Raw genomic sequence first — 18,858 nt, 5'->3', positions numbered from 1 at the left:
CGGTAAGCTGTTACAGTTGAAAGTGCCCGATTGCGCAGTTGCAAACGCGCGATTGGGCATTCCCTTCCGGGTTGCGTCACTGCTGACGTAACCCGGAAGGTCATCGGAGGACAGGATATCCCCTGCGGGGATATCCTGCCCTCCAATGAGGCACAGAGACGCTGCGATCGTGATCGGTGCAGGGGGGGTCGCGGGGAGGGGAGTGAGAAACCATCTCTCTCACTCCCCCTCCAGTCCTGAAATGGAAAAGCTGGAAAAAAAAAAAGTTAATTCGTTTAAAAAATAATATTAAATAAATCATTAAAATATAAATAATACCAAAAAAAATTGTGAGCTGTGATGTCACTGTGACATCACTGGCATATTCAGGAGGTCCCTAGGAGGACCTCTAACCATTTCTGTGTAAAAATAATATATAAAAAATGTAAAAAAATTAAAATAAAAAAATAATTAAAAAACCTTACTTCCCATTGCCGTAGCATAACATCTAGCCAGTATAACCCTCCTGCCCCCATTCACAACCCCCAAACCCATTAAGCCATAGGCATAAAAATTATACAAAATTGTACACCTTATAGTATGCTCCCTGGTGCTGGGAAAGTCTGGAAAATCTATATAAATTGGGTATTTCTGAAATCAGGACACCTGAATTTATAAACTTGGAGGGGATTTTCCATCACTTTACCTAATTTTGTGAGGATTCAGAGGGAAAATGTAAAAAAAAAATTAGTTTATTTTTCTAATCTTCGCTAGTTTTTACTAAATTTCTCATTCTAAATTTTCAGCTAATCATCCAACTATGGTATCAAACGAAAGCTCTATCTCTCCTTGAAAAAACAATATATAGTTTACATGGGTGCACTATTCACAGGAAAGGAGAATCCTCGCTAAACCGACATACCCCAAGAATGGCAAAATTGCTCTGGGCTTTGAGGTACGAAAAACCCCTGGGATTGAAGGGGTTAAGGTCACCTCCAGTGATGGTTTTTAGTGCTGGAATCGCTACTTTACCCAACAATTGCCCCCCCCCCCCCCCAACGAAATAGAAATCAAAACATCATCATAGTGAAATGAATGAACCCCACAAACCCCAAGCTGCTGTCTATGAACCTGCAAACAACCAAAGTGACGCGGAAAGCCTTTCTACCGATGCAGATCCTTTTATATGTTCTAATTTATATAAAACACACGGTGCAGAACAAGCCAAAGGTAGAAAAATTCCCCCCCCCCCCCCGGGCTCAAATTTTGTTATAAAAAAATAAATCTGCACATTTTAAACACCCCGGGGCTATTTTTCTTATTCTTTACGCCTGCGTATTTATTTTACAGAGCGAATGTTCGGCCCGGGGGCGATTGTTCTGCGCCGTGCGTGCGATTTATTTTTATATGTTTTAGATCTTATGAAAGATTTTTACGGATGAAGCTTTTCAGTGAGTGAAAGGCATTTGATTTAATTGCATTTAATAAGAGGAAGAGTAAACGAGCCTTAAAACAATTCAGCGCCCTGATACCACTCCGAAGGGGCCGACTCTGATGAGCTGGGGGTCGTAGTTCCACAGCAGCCCGGAAACCCACCTGTACGTTTTAGTACTACTCCTCTGAACCAAGCCCTTCAACTGCTAGCAAACTCAAACTAAGCTGATGCTCCGGGTACATGGACAGTAGGGCGGATATTTGCGACTTTCCCGGACACCCACAATTAACGCTCCACAATAGACTTTCATCCTGCCCTCAACAAACATGGCGCGTAAAGCCGCCATTCCCCTCAGTTTTTCCCCTACGCGGTTTCCATGGACGCACAGCCGAGCGAATGAATGCTCTCATTTAGTGACGTCAGAGGTATGAGCCGGAAGGATGGGAGGTGTCCTAGGAGACAGGTGTGTATAATGGTAGAATACGGAGCTCTGCTATAGAATACAATTATTTCACTGTGTCAGATGTGGACATATATTGGTTTAGCGTGATATTTACCTCATAATTTTATAACAGCTTGTCCGGTGCATTATAATCTAATTTAAAATATAAAACCCGAAATATACATACATTTTATATATACACATATATATATAGATGTGTGTGTGTATATATATATATATATATATATATATATATATATACACACACACACATGTTACGTTTATTTGTATGTTGTTGCCATGTCTAACCTCCTCACTGATAGATTAACTCAATTGGACATAGTCTATTATTTTTTTATTACATGACAGAGTCGCTTTAGTGTTATCCCCGCGTCGGGGCTTTTTCAGTTCATCGAGTGCCTCCGTTTTTATGTTTCAGGTAGTCGGATGGTGAAGGCATGCGCTTTGTCCTCGTACCGTCATGGCAAGTAATCTGCTGGCGGAATCAGATAACGACTCTGACGTGGAAACCTCGGAGGACCCGGATAAGCAGGCGCTGGATTACGTATCCAGGGTGTTGACAACCCAGACCCTGAAAGACAGACTTCATAACCTTCCTCTGCCCCTGGGGTCCCAAGACGAGTCTCACCAAAGAAACTTGGATTTGAAGAAGTCGCCGGTAGCGGGGGATGACGACGAAGACTCTTCCTTTCTCTTACTCCCTCTAGAACTGATTCTTCAGATCCTCTCTCATTTGGATCCTCGCTTTATCCTCACTGTACTGCCGCAAGTGTGCCAAACCCTTCACCACATTGTGACAGAGGAAGTGACGTGGAAAATACGTGTCCAGAAAAGGGTCAGCGCTAATTTTCCGGTGGTGGAACGTACGTTTATCGGGGCATCGGGTGAACCACGTTTAGCCACGTAACATGAACCAAATACCTTGACACGACGACACAAACTCAGAAATAGAAACACAAGCTGTAGGCAGTTTGAATAAAGGATTTCTGTTATGCCAAAAGCTTTTTGTTACGCACCGGTGGCTTATGTATCCTGAATTCTGTTGACTTAATGTCAGCAGGATATACTATTCAGAGGAACACAGATCAGGATATGCACACATCTCATTCTAGAGGCATTTTGCACATATTTCTCCCTCCCATAAGACCCAAAACCTTACTTGGTCTTTGGCCTTGTCTTATATCAATCGCGTCTTTTATATTCGTACTGCTATACTTCTACCACTTCTGCTGGAAATCGAATTCATGTTTTCGTTATTGGCACTGCGTGATCCTTACAAGTGTCCTGCGATAAATGGCCACGTGATTCCTTAGGCGCCAACAGATATCTATCAAATATACAACATTCTGATGCCATTAATTATCGTAGGATTCCATACTAATATAAAGACGTACCCTATATTTTTTACCTCTGACCCTAAATTCCTTCAAATCACACCAAAAGAGGGAGGAGGTTCTGGCCCTTTACAGATCTCTGGTCAGACCTCACCTAGAGTATTATTTTCATCAGAGCTCCTTTGTTTTTAATATTTTTTTGTATGATTCAAATTTTTGTGCTTGTGTGAGTAAAATCGACATGTTTTCCAGCCCAAAATATCTGACAGTCCTAAAAAAAACCATTTGTCTGTTGCAGAGGAGAATTTTGATTGGCCAGCCGCCTGCATTGAACTTGAAGAGCAGCTTTCTCATTGGCCAGACAACGGGAAGAAGGCAGAACATTTCTCATTAAACGATGGTCACTTTGCTTCCGTGGACGCTGTGCTGCTTCTTGAGGTTAGTCCCGTGTTTCTATCTGTTGAGGCTTGAGTTAAAGTGATAATGTACACAGAATCGTAATTATCGTATGAAATATAAGTCTTACTCACAGATATATGGCTGCTATTAATGTATCGGTGCCTTGTACAGCTGCTTTAGGTGAGAATAACTCTCCTTCCTTTGGCTTTTGTCCTCTCAGGGGGGCTCTCTTTGCGTGTCCGGATCACGAGATAGAAATGTCAGCCTCTGGGACCTGAGAGAGCTGGGAAAAGGCCAAGGCAAAGTAAACGTAAAGGTTTTGGGAACAGAGAAAACGGGAACTCACAAGGTAACAGCATCATGTTTGCCGCTGGCACGCATACTCCCTGCATGTTGCGGTGCACACTTTGCGTTGACCAATGTTGAGGCTTCACCAAGGGTTAAATCCCGAGTTTTCTAGACTGAAGTTCTTTCACTTACTGGTAGCTTTCAATGGATGGAGCCCTACTCTGTGCGCTACGTTTCTTCCTGTCTTCACAGGACGCAGCCATGCTTGTGAACTTCCATGGTGTATAAGTACAGAGCATTGTATGTGTCCGTTATATTAGTGTTATTATTATTATACGTAAACTGGGTGGGACGTTCAGATGATGTTGACTTCCAAGAGGATTTTTCTCGTTCTCTTATCAAATAGATCCTTTTAATTAAGGAGGCTTCGTAAGGTTTCTTGGTTGTACACGGGAAGTATTCCCAGTACCCCCAGCCGTACATAGAATCTGATGGCAGATTGGAACCATGCGGCTCTTTTTCCCTGCTGTGAAGACTTAAAGCATAATCGGTCCTTGGCCTTGTCTTACATTCAGGAACCTTATGCCCATCCAATGCATGTTTAAATTCCCTAACTGTATTAGTCTCTACTACTTCTGCTGGCAGGCTGTTCCACTTATCTGCCACCCATGACATTTAAGTCTTGGTGTTACATCACGGTAATACAAGATATTCCTGGTTTTCAACTGTTTTGCGGCAGCCGCATATTGTCTATCAATAATTTTGAACACTATTTTGTTCTTGGGAGTACTCGTGAGTGATTCTCCTGGGGGTGGATGTTAGGAGTTAAGCGCAGTGCCATTTATATTTAGGGTTAAGTTAACCCTTGATGAGGCTGCCACTAAAGGGAAATGTAACTTTGTTCTTCTTTCTACAGGGTTGGGCATGGTCTCTGGCGTCCTGTGGGAATCTGTTGGCCTCAGGCTCCTGGGATAGCACTGTGAAGATCTGGGACATGGGGGCAGAGGGACAGCAAGTTGGCGACATTAAGTATGATGCCACTTACCATAAACGAATTCCCTGGCCTCTGTGACTCGAGTTCTGATGGTCATACCTTTTTGTTTAGGGGACGCGCTGCAATTTTGTGTCTTGCCTTCCAACCGGATATTTTGGTTGCTGGATCATATGACAAGAGAGTGAGTGTATACGACCCCAGAGGTGAGCGTTTCCTGATAGGAGTATATATTAATGTTACATATATTCCTATTATTCTTAAGCTCTGCAAACATATATAATGTAAATCAGTGTTAAGAATATGTATATACCCAGCTGTAGAGTTAAACAGCTTTAAAGACCCCAGATACGCCTTTTTCACATATACCGTATTATAAGACGAGTTTTTTTCCAGAGCAAATGCTTAAATAGGTCTGACTATGAGACTAAGATCCAGATCCCCCGCAGCGCTGCAGGGGACCTGGATCCTCCTGTCTTATGCCCCCCACTTACCGGTGCTTCTGAGTCCCCGGTGTGTAACCGGGGCAGCGTGTAGACGTCTGAACGATTCGCGTAGGCAACTTCCGCTGCAGCCGGAAGGAGGTGCGCTTAGCAGCGGGGGTTGTCTGCGTCCATCGCGCATACACCCTCCGACTGTCAGAGATCAGAGTTCTAGTCACCCATATCTCCTAGGTAGTAAATCAGTTTTGGGGGGTCTTACAATGTATCCCCCTGTTACCATTTACATGCCCAGAGATATGCAGCTTCTACTCCTTTCTCCTCTAGATTGTAAGCTTGCGAGCAGGGCTCTCTCCACCAAATGTATCGGTTTGTCTTAGTCTGTCAATTCTTGTCTTGTCATATCCCTTGAATTTATGTATTGTATTAAGCGCTGCGTAAACTGTTGGCGCTATATAAATAAAGGATAATAATAATAATAATAAAGACTAATTAGGTAATATTTGCTGAAGCAGCTATATTCATAAACGCTTCTTTGTTCTCAATTATAGAGAGAACAAGGACAAAAAAAATTATGTGATTAAGGAAAACAAAATGGTTCTGACTCCATTTTGTGCTCATATAAAATACACATATATGGAATACCTGTTTTCCATCATAAAATATCTGACAAAGCATAAAGTGGAAAGTAGCGTTTATAAAAACGAATAAATAATAATTATGAATAAACACAGTTGCTTGAAAGACATCAATATCTTTCTCTGACCTTTCTACCTGACCTTCATGCGCATGGAGTATCGGTGGCGCCACACACCATGTATTAGAGGCCAAGCGACAGATTTATTATATTGTAATCCGTTGCCTCTCCGCTCCCTGATCGTTATCATCACAAAAGTCAGGTCCTGTAATGACTTTATTATTATTGAATTTTTTTTTTTATAAACGTAGTTTCGAAATATTCTTCAGTACTGAAAAATCAGACAGAAGCTGTGTCGGGGGCGGGCGTTCTGCTCACCTGGGGATTTTTCACACCTGAGAACTTTACTTACAGCCGCGAATCCTTTGATTAAGACGCGTAAGATCCACTCGAGTCCCGTGCTGTGCCTGGTGGCTGATGACCGACACATTGTATCCGGCAGCGAAGACCGAACCTTGGTGGTGTTTGACCGTCGAGCCAATGCGGTGTTGCAGAGGATGCCCGTAAGGAAGACACTCTGTTACCCATGTTACCCTATTACCCTAAACATTCCTTTAATAACCCTCCCTCGATACATCCATATATTGTTTCTATTCCTCTGTCCATGTCTGACGTTCCCCAGGTCTTTCCCGTTTGTTATGGGACTTTTCTTTCTTTCTCTCTAAGATCTGTCCTTTTCTGCCCATCTCCATGCCTTTCTCACTTCTGTCCGCACCATTTTCTGTATCGTTTCCATTTCTTTCCTCTTACTCTTGCAGTACCGCTTTCTTTCTTCCTTTTCTCATCTCCCATGCCCCGTTTCCTCGCCTCCAGAAGACCAAGGCATTTTTAGTAAGCCCTCCCCGCTTCCTCACTGCCAACATTTTCTTGCTCTCCCTTACAGCTGGATAATTACCTGTTTTGTATGTCCTATGAAGCCCCGCAGCTATGGGCAGGGGATAACCAAGGCATGATCCATGTGTACGGGAGCCATGGAGGGACATTCCAGAGTCTGCGGGTGAGCCGGAATTTACACATTCTATAAACATGTAGGAATATTCAAGTACACCAACGTCCAATGTCTGTATACTGTAAAAACAGGCTATATCCTATACATTATATCAGGTAGATTGAAAACACACATCTCACAATGCATACCCTCCCTTGGAATGCTCAAGAGGCCCGTTTTGTGGTGAAAACCGTTATTTGTGGGCCAATTGCCATGTCAACCAACGGAGCATTCCCGCAGATTTCTCCTTTTAAAGCCGATCTGCTGCTGTTGTTATTGTTATTGCATGTATTAGATATTAGTATTTTTTGTATTTTATAGGAGCGGCCATCGTAGCTTCCTGTTCTCAGACTCTTGAGTGATTAAGTTACGTCTCCCCTATAGCTAAGTTGCCGATGTTGATTGATTCAGGCAGCCATTGTAATGGTGGGTGGTGGGAGAAGAGAGACGAGTGATTGTGTATCGCGTGCCCTGCCACAGATGAACATTTAAACCAAATCCCTCTAAAACAAAAAGCACAACCTAGAAGTAGTTTTGGTAAATCAACTTAGTTATAGTAAAAGTTTTGAATTGCGACAATTGCCTTTAAGCACAAGAATTGCTCTTTGTACAGCGCTACGGAATTTGATGGCGCTATATTAAACAAAAAATTATAATAATCCGCTGTGTACATTTACCTACTCACTTTTACAGACTAGATCCTAAGGGATTTTTGAGAATATAGGTTATTTAGCGTGTGCTGTATTATTATTATTATTTATTAATTATTATTATTGCCAGAAAGGGAAACGCCATGGTCCATGGGGTCCAGTGACATTAAAGGATGGACTGGAGCTTTTCTTTGGGAAACAGATGATTTAAGTCCCTGTTACCTGTAACAAGGACGGCCGGGTCATAGTATAATTATGCACCCGGGGCTCACGTAGTTCTGATCTCAGTAAATAACGCAGCTATACACGCCGACCACACTCTGTATATAGTATAACATCTGTGACGGGGCCACGGTGTACCTCCTTCTGGCTTTTTTTTTTTTTAGCTCAGAGATGCTAAAATGTTTGAGAAATGTTTATTTGCTTGAGGACACCACAAGATTTCTGTAAAGAAACCAGAATTTACACTATTATTTATTTAGACTTTTTATTTGGAATACAAGCCGATAAGCCCCTCTACGCCCGGTGTCCCTTTGACAAACCCTATCCTTTGTGTCTAAGCCCCTCCTCTTTCCGGTCACCGGCATCTAAAGGGTTACCACGAAAGCGTCCATAAGCAGAGTTTCAGGGGCAAACTCTGCTCAGATGTTAGAGGAACAGAGATCAGAGAAGACACGGTGGGGGTTCTGTTAAATTAAGTCAAAAAAAGCCTATCCAGTATTTAAAATTCTCTAACCTTAAAGGGACAATAAAAGGCGCACGCCGCTATCATATGCATTAAAGTACATATTGTGGCTGGAGTGTCCCTTTAACTTCATGGAATTCCATAGACAAACATTTAGTCCCCATTGTACAGCGCTACGGAATTTGATGGCGCTATATAAAACAATAAATAATAATATTTGCGACTGATAGTAACGGGTATCTTCATGTTGTTGTGATTTCAGAGCTTTGATGTCGGCCACATGTCCCAGGTCACCGGTATCTGGCATTCGGCAGGCGCGCTTTATACAACCTCCACAGACAAGACGATGAAGGTGACCGAGCCGCTGGAAATCTCTTACTACAAGTATCTTAAAGCTCTCCTTGAGCATAAACCCCGGCGCTGTATACAGTAATAACCCCCGGTGCTTCATACAGCTAATACCGTCACCATCACCGGCCCAGTTCGTATTTTGTTTCAAACTCGCTCTATCATTGCACACCACGCACACGCTAACACTCCCCTCACATTTGTTTTACCCCACTTCCATTTCTGTCAGACATCTGCTGTTTCTAGCTCGTATCTGTGTGTCCAACCCAAGTGCCGCCATCATAGAAACATGGAATCTGAGCGGATATGAACCGTCCCACCCCTCAATTCTGCCCGTTTTTCCTGCCGTGGCGGTCCTTTGTTTACTATCCCTTTAAAAAGCCGCTGTCATTAGGTCGCCCTGACTTATCAGCTAACGGCGTCTTCTATGTCTAGGTTCACATTCCTACAGACCCGCCTCGGACCCTCCACACAGAGCCGCACAGCAGTGTCGTCAATGGGGTAAGTGTCTGTAACTTACCAAGGTGGGGGGGTAACAGGGTCCCATAACCAGAAGAGGGTAGATAGAGCTGATCAGCATTTATCCCGAGGGGGCCTGAACTCGCTGGGAGATGTACAAAAGCAGCGTCAGATGGGTGAGCGTTGTCAAGTTAAAAGATCGTGCAAATTTGGTCAAACTCTCTTGCCCCCATGTCTCTTTTTCTCTGCCCTCCCCCACCTCTCCTTTTTTCTCTCTCCCCACCTTGCTTTCACGCCATCTCCCCTTTCTCTATTGTTACAGCCTTCCTCATACGCCTCCCGCTAATGTCTTGCAGGTCAGCGTGGCCGGACGAACCGTCGCGGCAGCTTCTGGGGCGCAGACTGTGGAGATATGGAGATTTCCCGAATAGACGGGACAAAAAAACAATAGCAGCAAAATCTCCTACCATCGGTGAAGAGAGAGAGAGAGAGAGGCGTCTCGTGAAAGAGAGGGGCGAAGGCTTGGAAGGAATTACAGGTCTTTGGTCGAGAGACTCACATTAAGTCAATCTGTTCCTTTTTTTTTTTTATTTATGTTTGATCTTATTTTAATTTCAGCATCTCCTTGGATTTTCTTTTTTTCCCAGACAGCATGTAAAGGAGCTTTGTCACCTAAAAAGTGTATCACAACGTGAATACAGACCGAAGTGACCTGTAACTTCCCCCTAGAACTGCAAGCTAATATATATAATATATTATATATAAAATATATATATATATATATATATATAAACGTAGATTTGAATGTACTGGCTTCTCTTTCGTGACATCGTCCTGCGTTGGCTCATGTTCTTTATTGCAGCCGGTTATTTCCATAGGCTGCTTGGAGCTTGATGAGCTGGCGTGGGCTCCTAACCCATGACATTAGGAGGAGCACAAGTCTGATAAAAGATACTCATAAGTCCCCCCCCTCCCCCCTCCATTCTAGTATTGTTCTGTACATACAAAAAGAGTCTGGTGGCATAAGCGGAGCTCGGGGGTCCGCCTCGGCACCGTCTTCACTTGTGTGCCCCGCAATGGATGTCTCATCCATCTCTGAACCTACCGAACAGAGACAAAGGTCATAAAGGGATGAGAATGAACTGAGATGACACCCCCCCCCCCCCCGTCTGATAACACAAGCCCCTTGCCATTACATGTGCGTTTGAACGTCGGTAACCGCGAGCTGAACTTCATTTGTAGCGTCACTGTCACTTTAACTGCTGTACCTTAACAGCGTTTGCCGTCTCTCCCCCGAGAGGTCATTCCATGCGTCCACCACCTTCCTTAATCTAGCACATACTTTTCAGTAAAGTATGCTTTGCTGCTCTTTTCTTTTGGTTTGATTTTTATACGGTTTTACCATAGTATCCGCATCACAAGCTGACCCGGTAATTATATTAATATATAATAAATTAAATAAAAAAGCATTCAGGTTTTTATTATTTCCGTGGGTTACCAATAATAAATTATTGTCCTCGTATAGCTGTTTATTGCATTATTTATTGTTTGCCCGCTCTTCTAAGTTCGTATGTTTGCCCGCTCTTATTTGTTTGCCCGCTCCCTGCTCTTCTAACTTCTAGAATCCTGTTTGCTGATAAGACATCGAGCAAACACCCGGCCGAGCATGTGATATCAGCAGAAGCATGAGAGTGTATAGACGGTTGTGTATGTTTATTCACGTGGCGCCGACAGGTACGCTGTCAAGTGTTGCCTATAGAATGCCAAAAATTTATCCTTAAAATCTCAAAAAAGATTTCTAGTTGTAGCTCTCGTGAAACAGACAGCTCGGTGTCCTCCTAGACAAGCAATGCCTATGAAAGGACTTTGCCAGTACTTACCTTAGGGAGAAGCTGCAGCGCAGCATCTTCCTGCCCACTTAATGTCTCGCTGTTTCGAAGCCACCGATGGGCTGTAATAAAATCGGTCAGCGAGAGAACTCAGTGTCCCAAACGGAGCGCGGCGTCTGCCGAGCCTTTGCTGGAGCTGACTGGTGGCAAATGCATCACGCGGGAACGTAGCTGGGGGCAGGGGGGCAAATGCCCCCAAATTATAGGGGGGTCGGCTCCAGAGGATTCCTCAGCAAGTTATTGAGCTGTAGAATGAAATTTGTTTTCTGGGACAGACCGCCTGCTAAGATTTCATACGGGAGGAAGGTCTGGCTGCTGGCGTGGAAATGTTAAGGTTACGGGCTGTAAGTAGTCTGGAGAAGCTGAAGGGGGGGAATAGTGAGGTTCAAGGTACAGAAAATATGCCGAATAGCTAAAAACTGATTTTACAACCCAAATGTCGACCGGACAGAAAAATAATAGCACCGGTGCCGTTAAAAGGCGCAACGGAGAGCGATGTAGATTTAACGCGTGGGGCAGTCTCCGGACTCAGAGACGCAGCTGACTTTGTCGGCAGATATTAAAATAAAGATATTCAGCGCGCGATTATCTCTAAGCTCTTACCCAAGCTTTGGGACAGCGAACGGATGAAATGGGGAATAAATGGAAGAATTTGTCACAGTGGGACCTAGAGTTTCTCCACCCCAAGCAATGTTCACGTGAGGGGCATCTCGGGGGCATTTTGACGAGATTAGGAATCGCTCCGTTTGGCTTTTATTTTTAATGTTTTTTTGGAATTTCCTTCTCATCTCGGGATATTAACACCTGCCGTCTCGTACCCGCGATGCTGCTGCCGGACGACTTTGCGAGCCTAGCGTGTGACTTAAGGGACGCGTGTATGTGCCTGATGGCGCTATGATCGTGGGACTTCGACATAGATCCTGGCTCACCTCCGAGGCAGCCTCATAAGACTGTGATTGTTGGGAGCTTGGACTGTTCCCAGAGTTTTTAATTGCCTCTAGGAAGATCTCTGTGCGGCGTTTCACTCTAAGCGGTTGCAAGCTTCCCCACCCCCATCCCCGATTCCTTTTGACCCCATTTAATTAGGGGCCTGTGATTAGGAAGCTTGTATTTTGGTTTATATTCTGGGTCTCGCATTGTGCGGTTGTACCCGAGGTATTTTATCTTATTTATCTACATACAAGAGCGGGAGGTAGGAGTGCGACCTCGGTTGAAGGTGGAGGGACCGTTCCCCGGGGCGCAGGGGGACAGGACAAAGATTGTTGTAGTACAAAGCAATGCCCCTAACAAATAATCTCCCTTAATGATAATGGTCTGAGCTCGCCCAACACACCGTGACCCCTACCGGATGAAGCCAAAGGAGCAAAAACCCATATCATCATGGCCCGAGAAACCTACTTTGGGTAAAAACTCGGCCCCGGGTAAATCACATCGGGGAACAGACCGTTTTCTCCCTGATAGAATTAGGGAGAGTCAGCCTTGGAACGTACGATTGGGTCGATAGTATGGTCGGTCCGTGCGACCGGCGTTCTATCTGTGAGAGGCTTTAGCCCTTTGGGGGTAAAGGGATTTGGCCACTGAGATACCCTGAACGCTCTCCCTGATACATCTCTGGAGTTACCCATAAGGCATCTATGAGAGGGAGAGAGAAAGGACTCTTGTCTTCCCTCTTTACTTAATGACAGTGAAAGGCAGAATAATTCTAGCCCTCGTCCCGAGTTAACGGTCCAAATAACAGAAATTAATGTAGACTTCAAAATATTGATCTTGAGAAGACCGGAGCTCAAGCTTAGGCTTTTTAAACAAATGTATCCCTCGAGAGTCAACAAACCGAGTACTACGAGTGCGAGCCTCCCTGTCCCGACCGCGTTAGATTAGGGAGTAACAAATTACAGAAATTTGCATAAAACGTAACTTTTATCAATCCGCTGTATCCAGCGAGGGAATAAATCTAAAGGTTCCGTAGCCCAACACCTATAGGTCTGTCCCTGCCTGGTCTACCATATCCATCCACCCCAAACCAAACTCATACTTCACTGCTCTGTCCTCCTGGATTAAAGTCTACATCGGAGCGACACCCCCCCCCCCTAACAAACTAAAACAATCTTCAATTCATCTGACCAAGCCGAGTCTTTGATGTATACGGTAATAATGTAATGGATTCCGATGAAATCGCAGCCGAACACCCGGTTCTAATGATTGAATGATGGAGTTGGGTGGTTCAGAACGGGATGCTGTCGGTCTGGTTCTTCTGGTCCGATGGCACGACGCACCCCGTCTCTAAATGACTCACTAATCTACCTCACCTACCTGTTTTGGAGTCCGTATTTCTGGTTAGAAAGTCCATCCAACCAACTAACCGGCCAAGCCTGTTCTAGAAGGTCAGCTGTTAACCTAGCTTACCAAGAAGCCGTCTCCTGAGAGGAGGGATCCTTCCTCCAGACCCCAGCCTGTGAGCAGCTATTACGATACGCGGCAATCCGATCGATACGATCCTCTCTCAATAACAGGGGTGAACGTTCTAAAGGAAGAGCTTGTAGGAAAGTCACGTTCCCAGACTGTTCTATGCATTATGAAGGGCCGATCTCAGTGAGCTTCTGCTGCAGGAACGGAGTTTAAATGTATTCCCGCTCTAAATAAATACCCCCAAAAATGTAAGAATAAGCACCTGTTATCTATAGGAAGTCTATGATAAACGTGGGAAGGTGGCTCTTCTTTATTATCGCGGCATGACGTGTAGCTATCCTATTTCGACTTGGCCTGGGGTATGTAGTCATTATAATAAATACCAAAGAATGCGGTTTTTATCCCCAATCAGGTCTCCTAGCAGGTTTTACCGCTGCTCATCACACTCGTTATTGTGACCCGGAGAGCAAATCTGCTCAGAGAGGGGGGGGTCGACACACACCGCTACGCCCGCAGCGCTCTAACGTTACGCTTTGGCACAAACCTCTCTCTAGAGATGTCATCACAAGGATTTCCCTATTTCAAAAGAGATCCTGGGGGTCTGAAAGGACCCATGCGCGACCTCTAGTCATCTAAGGAGATGTACATATACACCGATCAGCCGTAACGTTATGACGTGATATTGTGTAGGTCCCCCTTTTGCTGCCCAAACAGCCCTGACGCGTCGGAGAATGCACTAAACCCCGGAGGGTGTGCTGCGGCATCCGCTACAACAACTTGAAGGGGTTAACCCAGATTGTCATTCAACCTTCCTTAATTAGCCATTTCTTGCTGTACTTCAACTAGATTGTTACAAACATAGGTGGCGAGCCTGGGGTTAGTGGCGCCTGGGTGTAATATTCCCCCCCCACCTCCCTTTGTAACTAAAACACACTTTAACACAAAAAACTCTAACACCATATACTTAGACACTGCCCCCCTCCTCTACCCTGCACCACTAACCCTCGCACACTCACGCTAACACCATACAGTAACAAGCGCACATACATACTAACGCCATACACTAACACACACTCACGCTAACACCATACAGTAACAAGCGCACACACATACTAACGCCATACACTAACACACACTCACGCTAACACCATACAGTAACAAGCGCACACACATACTAACGCCATACACTGACACACACTCACGCTAACACCATACAGTAACAAGCGCACACACATACTAACGCCATACACTAACACACACTCACGCTAACACCATACAGTAACAAGCGCACACACATACTAACGCCATACACTGACAAACGCTCACGCTAACACCATACAGTAACAAGCGCACACACATACTAACGCCATACACTAACACACACTCACGCTAACACCATACAGTAACAAGCACACACACATACTAACGCCATACACTAACACACACTCACGCTAACACCATACAGTAACAAGCGCACACACATACTAACGCCATACACTAACACACACTCACGCTAACACCATACAGTAACAAGCGCACACACATACTAACGCCATACACTGACACACACTCACGCTAACACCATACAGTAACAAGCGCACACACATACTAACGCCATACACTAACACACACTCACGCTAACACCATACAGTAACAAGCACACACACATACTAACGCCATACACTGACACACGCTCACGCTAACACCATACAGTAACAAGCGCACACACATACTAACGCCATACACTGACACACGCTCACGCTAACACTATACAGTAACAAGCGCACACACATACTAACGCCATACACTGACACACACTCACGCTAACACCATACAGTAACAAGCGCACACACATACTAACGCCATACACTGACACACACTCACGCTAACACTATACAGTAACTTGCACTCAAACCCCATACAGTAACATACACTGACTAACACTATACAGTAACTCGCACTCAAACCCCATACACTGAAGCAAACACCATACGGTAACAAGCGCACACACATACTAACACCATAAACTAACACACACTCACGCTAACACCATACAGTAACAAGCGCACACACATACTAACACCATACACTAACACACACTCACGCTAACACCATACAGTAACAAGCGCACACACATACTAACACCATACACTAACACACTCACGCTAACACTATACAGTAACAAGCGCACACACATACTAACGCCATACACTAACACACTCACCCTAACACTATACAGTAACAAGCGCACACACATACTAACGCCATACACTGACACACACTCACACTAACACCATACAGTAACAAGCGCACACACATACTAACACCATACACTAGCACACACTCACGCTAACACTATACAGTAACAAGCGCACACACATACTAACGCCATACACTAACACACACTCACGCTAACACCATACAGTAACAAGCGCACACACATACTAACGCCATACACTAACACACACTCACGCTAACACCATACAGTAACAAGCGCACACACATACTAACGCCATACACTAACACACACTCACGCTAACACCATACAGTAACAAGCGCACACACATACTAACGCCATACACTAACACACACTCACGCTAACACCATACAGTAACAAGCGCACACACATACTAACGCCATACACTGACACACACTCACGCTAACACCATACAGTAACAAGCGCACACACATACTAACGCCATACACTAACACACACTCACGCTAACACCATACAGTAACAAGCACACACACATACTAACGCCATACACTGACACACGCTCACGCTAACACCATACAGTAACAAGCGCACACACATACTAACGCCATACACTGACACACGCTCACGCTAACACTATACAGTAACAAGCGCACACACATACTAACGCCATACACTGACACACACTCACGCTAACACCATACAGTAACAAGCGCACACACATACTAACGCCATACACTGACACACACTCACGCTAACACTATACAGTAACTTGCACTCAAACCCCATACAGTAACATACACTGACTAACACTATACAGTAACTCGCACTCAAACCCCATACACTGAAGCAAACACCATACGGTAACAAGCGCACACACATACTAACACCATAAACTAACACACACTCACGCTAACACCATACAGTAACAAGCGCACACACATACTAACACCATACACTAACACACACTCACGCTAACACCATACAGTAACAAGCGCACACACATACTAACACCATACACTAACACACTCACGCTAACACTATACAGTAACAAGCGCACACACATACTAACGCCATACACTAACACACTCACCCTAACACTATACAGTAACAAGCGCACACACATACTAACGCCATACACTGACACACACTCACACTAACACCATACAGTAACAAGCGCACACACATACTAACACCATACACTAGCACACACTCACGCTAACACTATACAGTAACAAGCGCACACACATACTAACGCCATACACTAACACACACTCGTATTACTAGGTGACTCAACTAGATTGCGTTGATTCACATAAAAGTATCCTGTTTTGGATGGAATAATCATGAGTTTTACGGAACTCGTGTGCCAGTTAGGGAGATCCCCAGTTATTATCTCGCCGAGACGTCAAATCGATCAGGGTCCGTGTGCCCACCCCGCGATATTTAAAAACAGAACGTCGCAAAAACCCACCATCTGCTTCAGAACGTGGGAAGGTGGCTGGACGGGGGAGATACGTGAACGGTGCTGCCCTCTGCCCCATGGGGCACTTTTAAAATGTTTGGGAGGACTTACAGAACCAACAGCCCTCTACTTCTTGATGAACTTCAGTACTAACGTTTAGCTGAGTGTGATGGGAGTAGTGGGACCCGCTGCCCTGTTCTGCGGTGAGACGCTCTGCACAGCCTCCCCTTTGGCGCCATCTGCAGAAACACAAATTCAAACTCTTTTTTTTTTTTTGGAAGTATTCTGACTGCCCGAGGGGAGAGGTTGGTAAATGTGGGAGAATCTGAATGGGGAGAGGGCGGCGGGGAGGGGGGAGAGCGAGTTATTAATTCCGAGAGCTGAATGACCGACGCACACTAGAGCTGCCGGCACCGATGTCTGCAAAGGTAAGGAGCCGCATCCGGACGAGGTTTGTGAATGTGTTCGTAGAACAGGCTCGCAGGGGGTGCTTGATGCCGGTATTACCCCACCTGCCGGGGGCTTTTGGCTGGAATCAGCATTGGGGGGGGCTTAATCCCCTGGACTCAAGGATGACATGCTGCCCTCTCCCAGCCTTGCCTTCACCCATGGGTGGGTCGCGCAGACCGTGCACCCTTGACTTGCATAGAATGTTCTCAAACCTTGGGTCTTAGATTCAGGAGCCGTATGCCCGTCCCATGCATGTTTAGATCCCCTCTGTATTAACATCTACCGCTTCTGCTGGGAGGCTGTTCCACTTATCTAACACCTTCTGGCTGGTTGAGGGAAGACTTTTTATAATTCTAGTCCAAGGGCTGGAGGTATTTATTATTATTTCCAGTTTTGTACGTCACAGCGGGGCGCAAGCCTAACAATAAAGACTTATCTGGTGGGGTGACGGCCTTTGGCCTCCACCACCCTGTCGGATCCAGGAGGAGGCCAATAAAACGTATGCGGGATCTCTCAGGGTTTTTGCCCCAACCTCAAGGTGAGGGGCAGATTCTCCGGGTCACACGGTGCGGAGCTGCCTCCTGTGGCCGTATATGACTCCCAGTATGCGATGGTTAATATTTTATCTTGAATAACGTGTTATTTGATGTTTTATTAATTTTAGCCATTTTCTGTACGATTACGTATGGCTATGTATGGTTGATGAGGTCACCGCCGCCGGTCACGCTGGAGACAGGCCGGCAAAAAACGTGTTTGAATTGGGTGTCTTTTTCCAAAGTACTGATTCCAGCAAGCGCCTTCAGCCCAAACTCAGTATACTAAAACTTTGTATTCTATTTACACAATTACATGTTCTGTTTTCTTTACACATTGTGACTTAGTCCTCCCCATCAGAGTAGGAGGATAGAGGGACTGTCTTGTAAACACCACGGAAGTATACTCGGCGCAGCGCTCCCACAAAGGCGATCACCCAGCTGAGCTCCTGTAATGTGGTATGTGCGGGCTCCCGTACATAAACCTGTTTACCCGGTGACTCCGCCCAGGGGTGTGACTTAATCAAATTGTCCCGCGCTGATTGGGTGGAGGCGTGTGGCTTCATAGCCCCGCCTCAGCTCCACGTTTGCGGCCAGTACCGGCTTCCGTAGAAGAAGACGAATGCGGCATGTGGGCCGGGATCTTGAAAGTACGTACGCGGTGTTTGTATTCTGTGGGCTGAGTGCCCCGTGCCCCGTGCCCCGTGCCGCCTGCCCCAGGGGTAATCTTTTTACCCCACTTTA

The 18,858-nt window shown here is 45.2% G+C and overlaps 1 protein-coding gene across 1 annotated transcript; it reads left to right on the top strand.

The window, feature by feature from the left end:
* The first annotated feature begins 2,337 nt into the window (after nt 1–2,337).
* Nucleotides 2,338–9,587, top strand: LOC149271706 (F-box/WD repeat-containing protein 9-like). Its single transcript, XM_089507193.1, has 10 exons — nt 2,338–2,740; nt 3,510–3,649; nt 3,831–3,959; nt 4,815–4,927; nt 5,004–5,095; nt 6,381–6,529; nt 6,910–7,023; nt 8,612–8,701; nt 9,133–9,198; nt 9,513–9,587. The coding sequence occupies exons 1-10, from the start codon at nt 2,338–2,340 to the stop codon at nt 9,585–9,587; spliced, it is 1,371 nt and encodes a 456-aa protein (XP_089363319.1).
* The last annotated feature ends 9,271 nt before the right edge of the window (nt 9,588–18,858 follow it).

The sequence above is a fragment of the Sceloporus occidentalis genome, unplaced genomic scaffold (genome assembly GCF_023333645.1).
Source record: "Sceloporus occidentalis isolate IW3139 unplaced genomic scaffold, rSceOcc1.0.p SCAF_472, whole genome shotgun sequence".
NCBI classification, from domain to species: Eukaryota; Metazoa; Chordata; class Lepidosauria; order Squamata; family Phrynosomatidae; genus Sceloporus; species Sceloporus occidentalis.
Note: the sequence above shows the minus strand (reverse complement) of the source record. Positions and strands in the feature narration are given on the sequence as shown.

Excerpts from the sequence above, each read along its gene's own strand:
- LOC149271706 (XM_089507193.1), top strand. The coding sequence starts at position 2,338 with ATGGCAAGTAATCTGCTGGCGGAATCAGATAACGACTCTGACGTGGAA. Across the intron at positions 5,096-6,380 it reads GAGTGTATACGACCCCAGAG|CCGCGAATCCTTTGATTAAG; the intron begins GTGAGCGTTTCC and ends CTTTACTTACAG. Across the intron at positions 9,199-9,512 it reads ACAGCAGTGTCGTCAATGGG|GTCAGCGTGGCCGGACGAAC; the intron begins GTAAGTGTCTGT and ends AATGTCTTGCAG.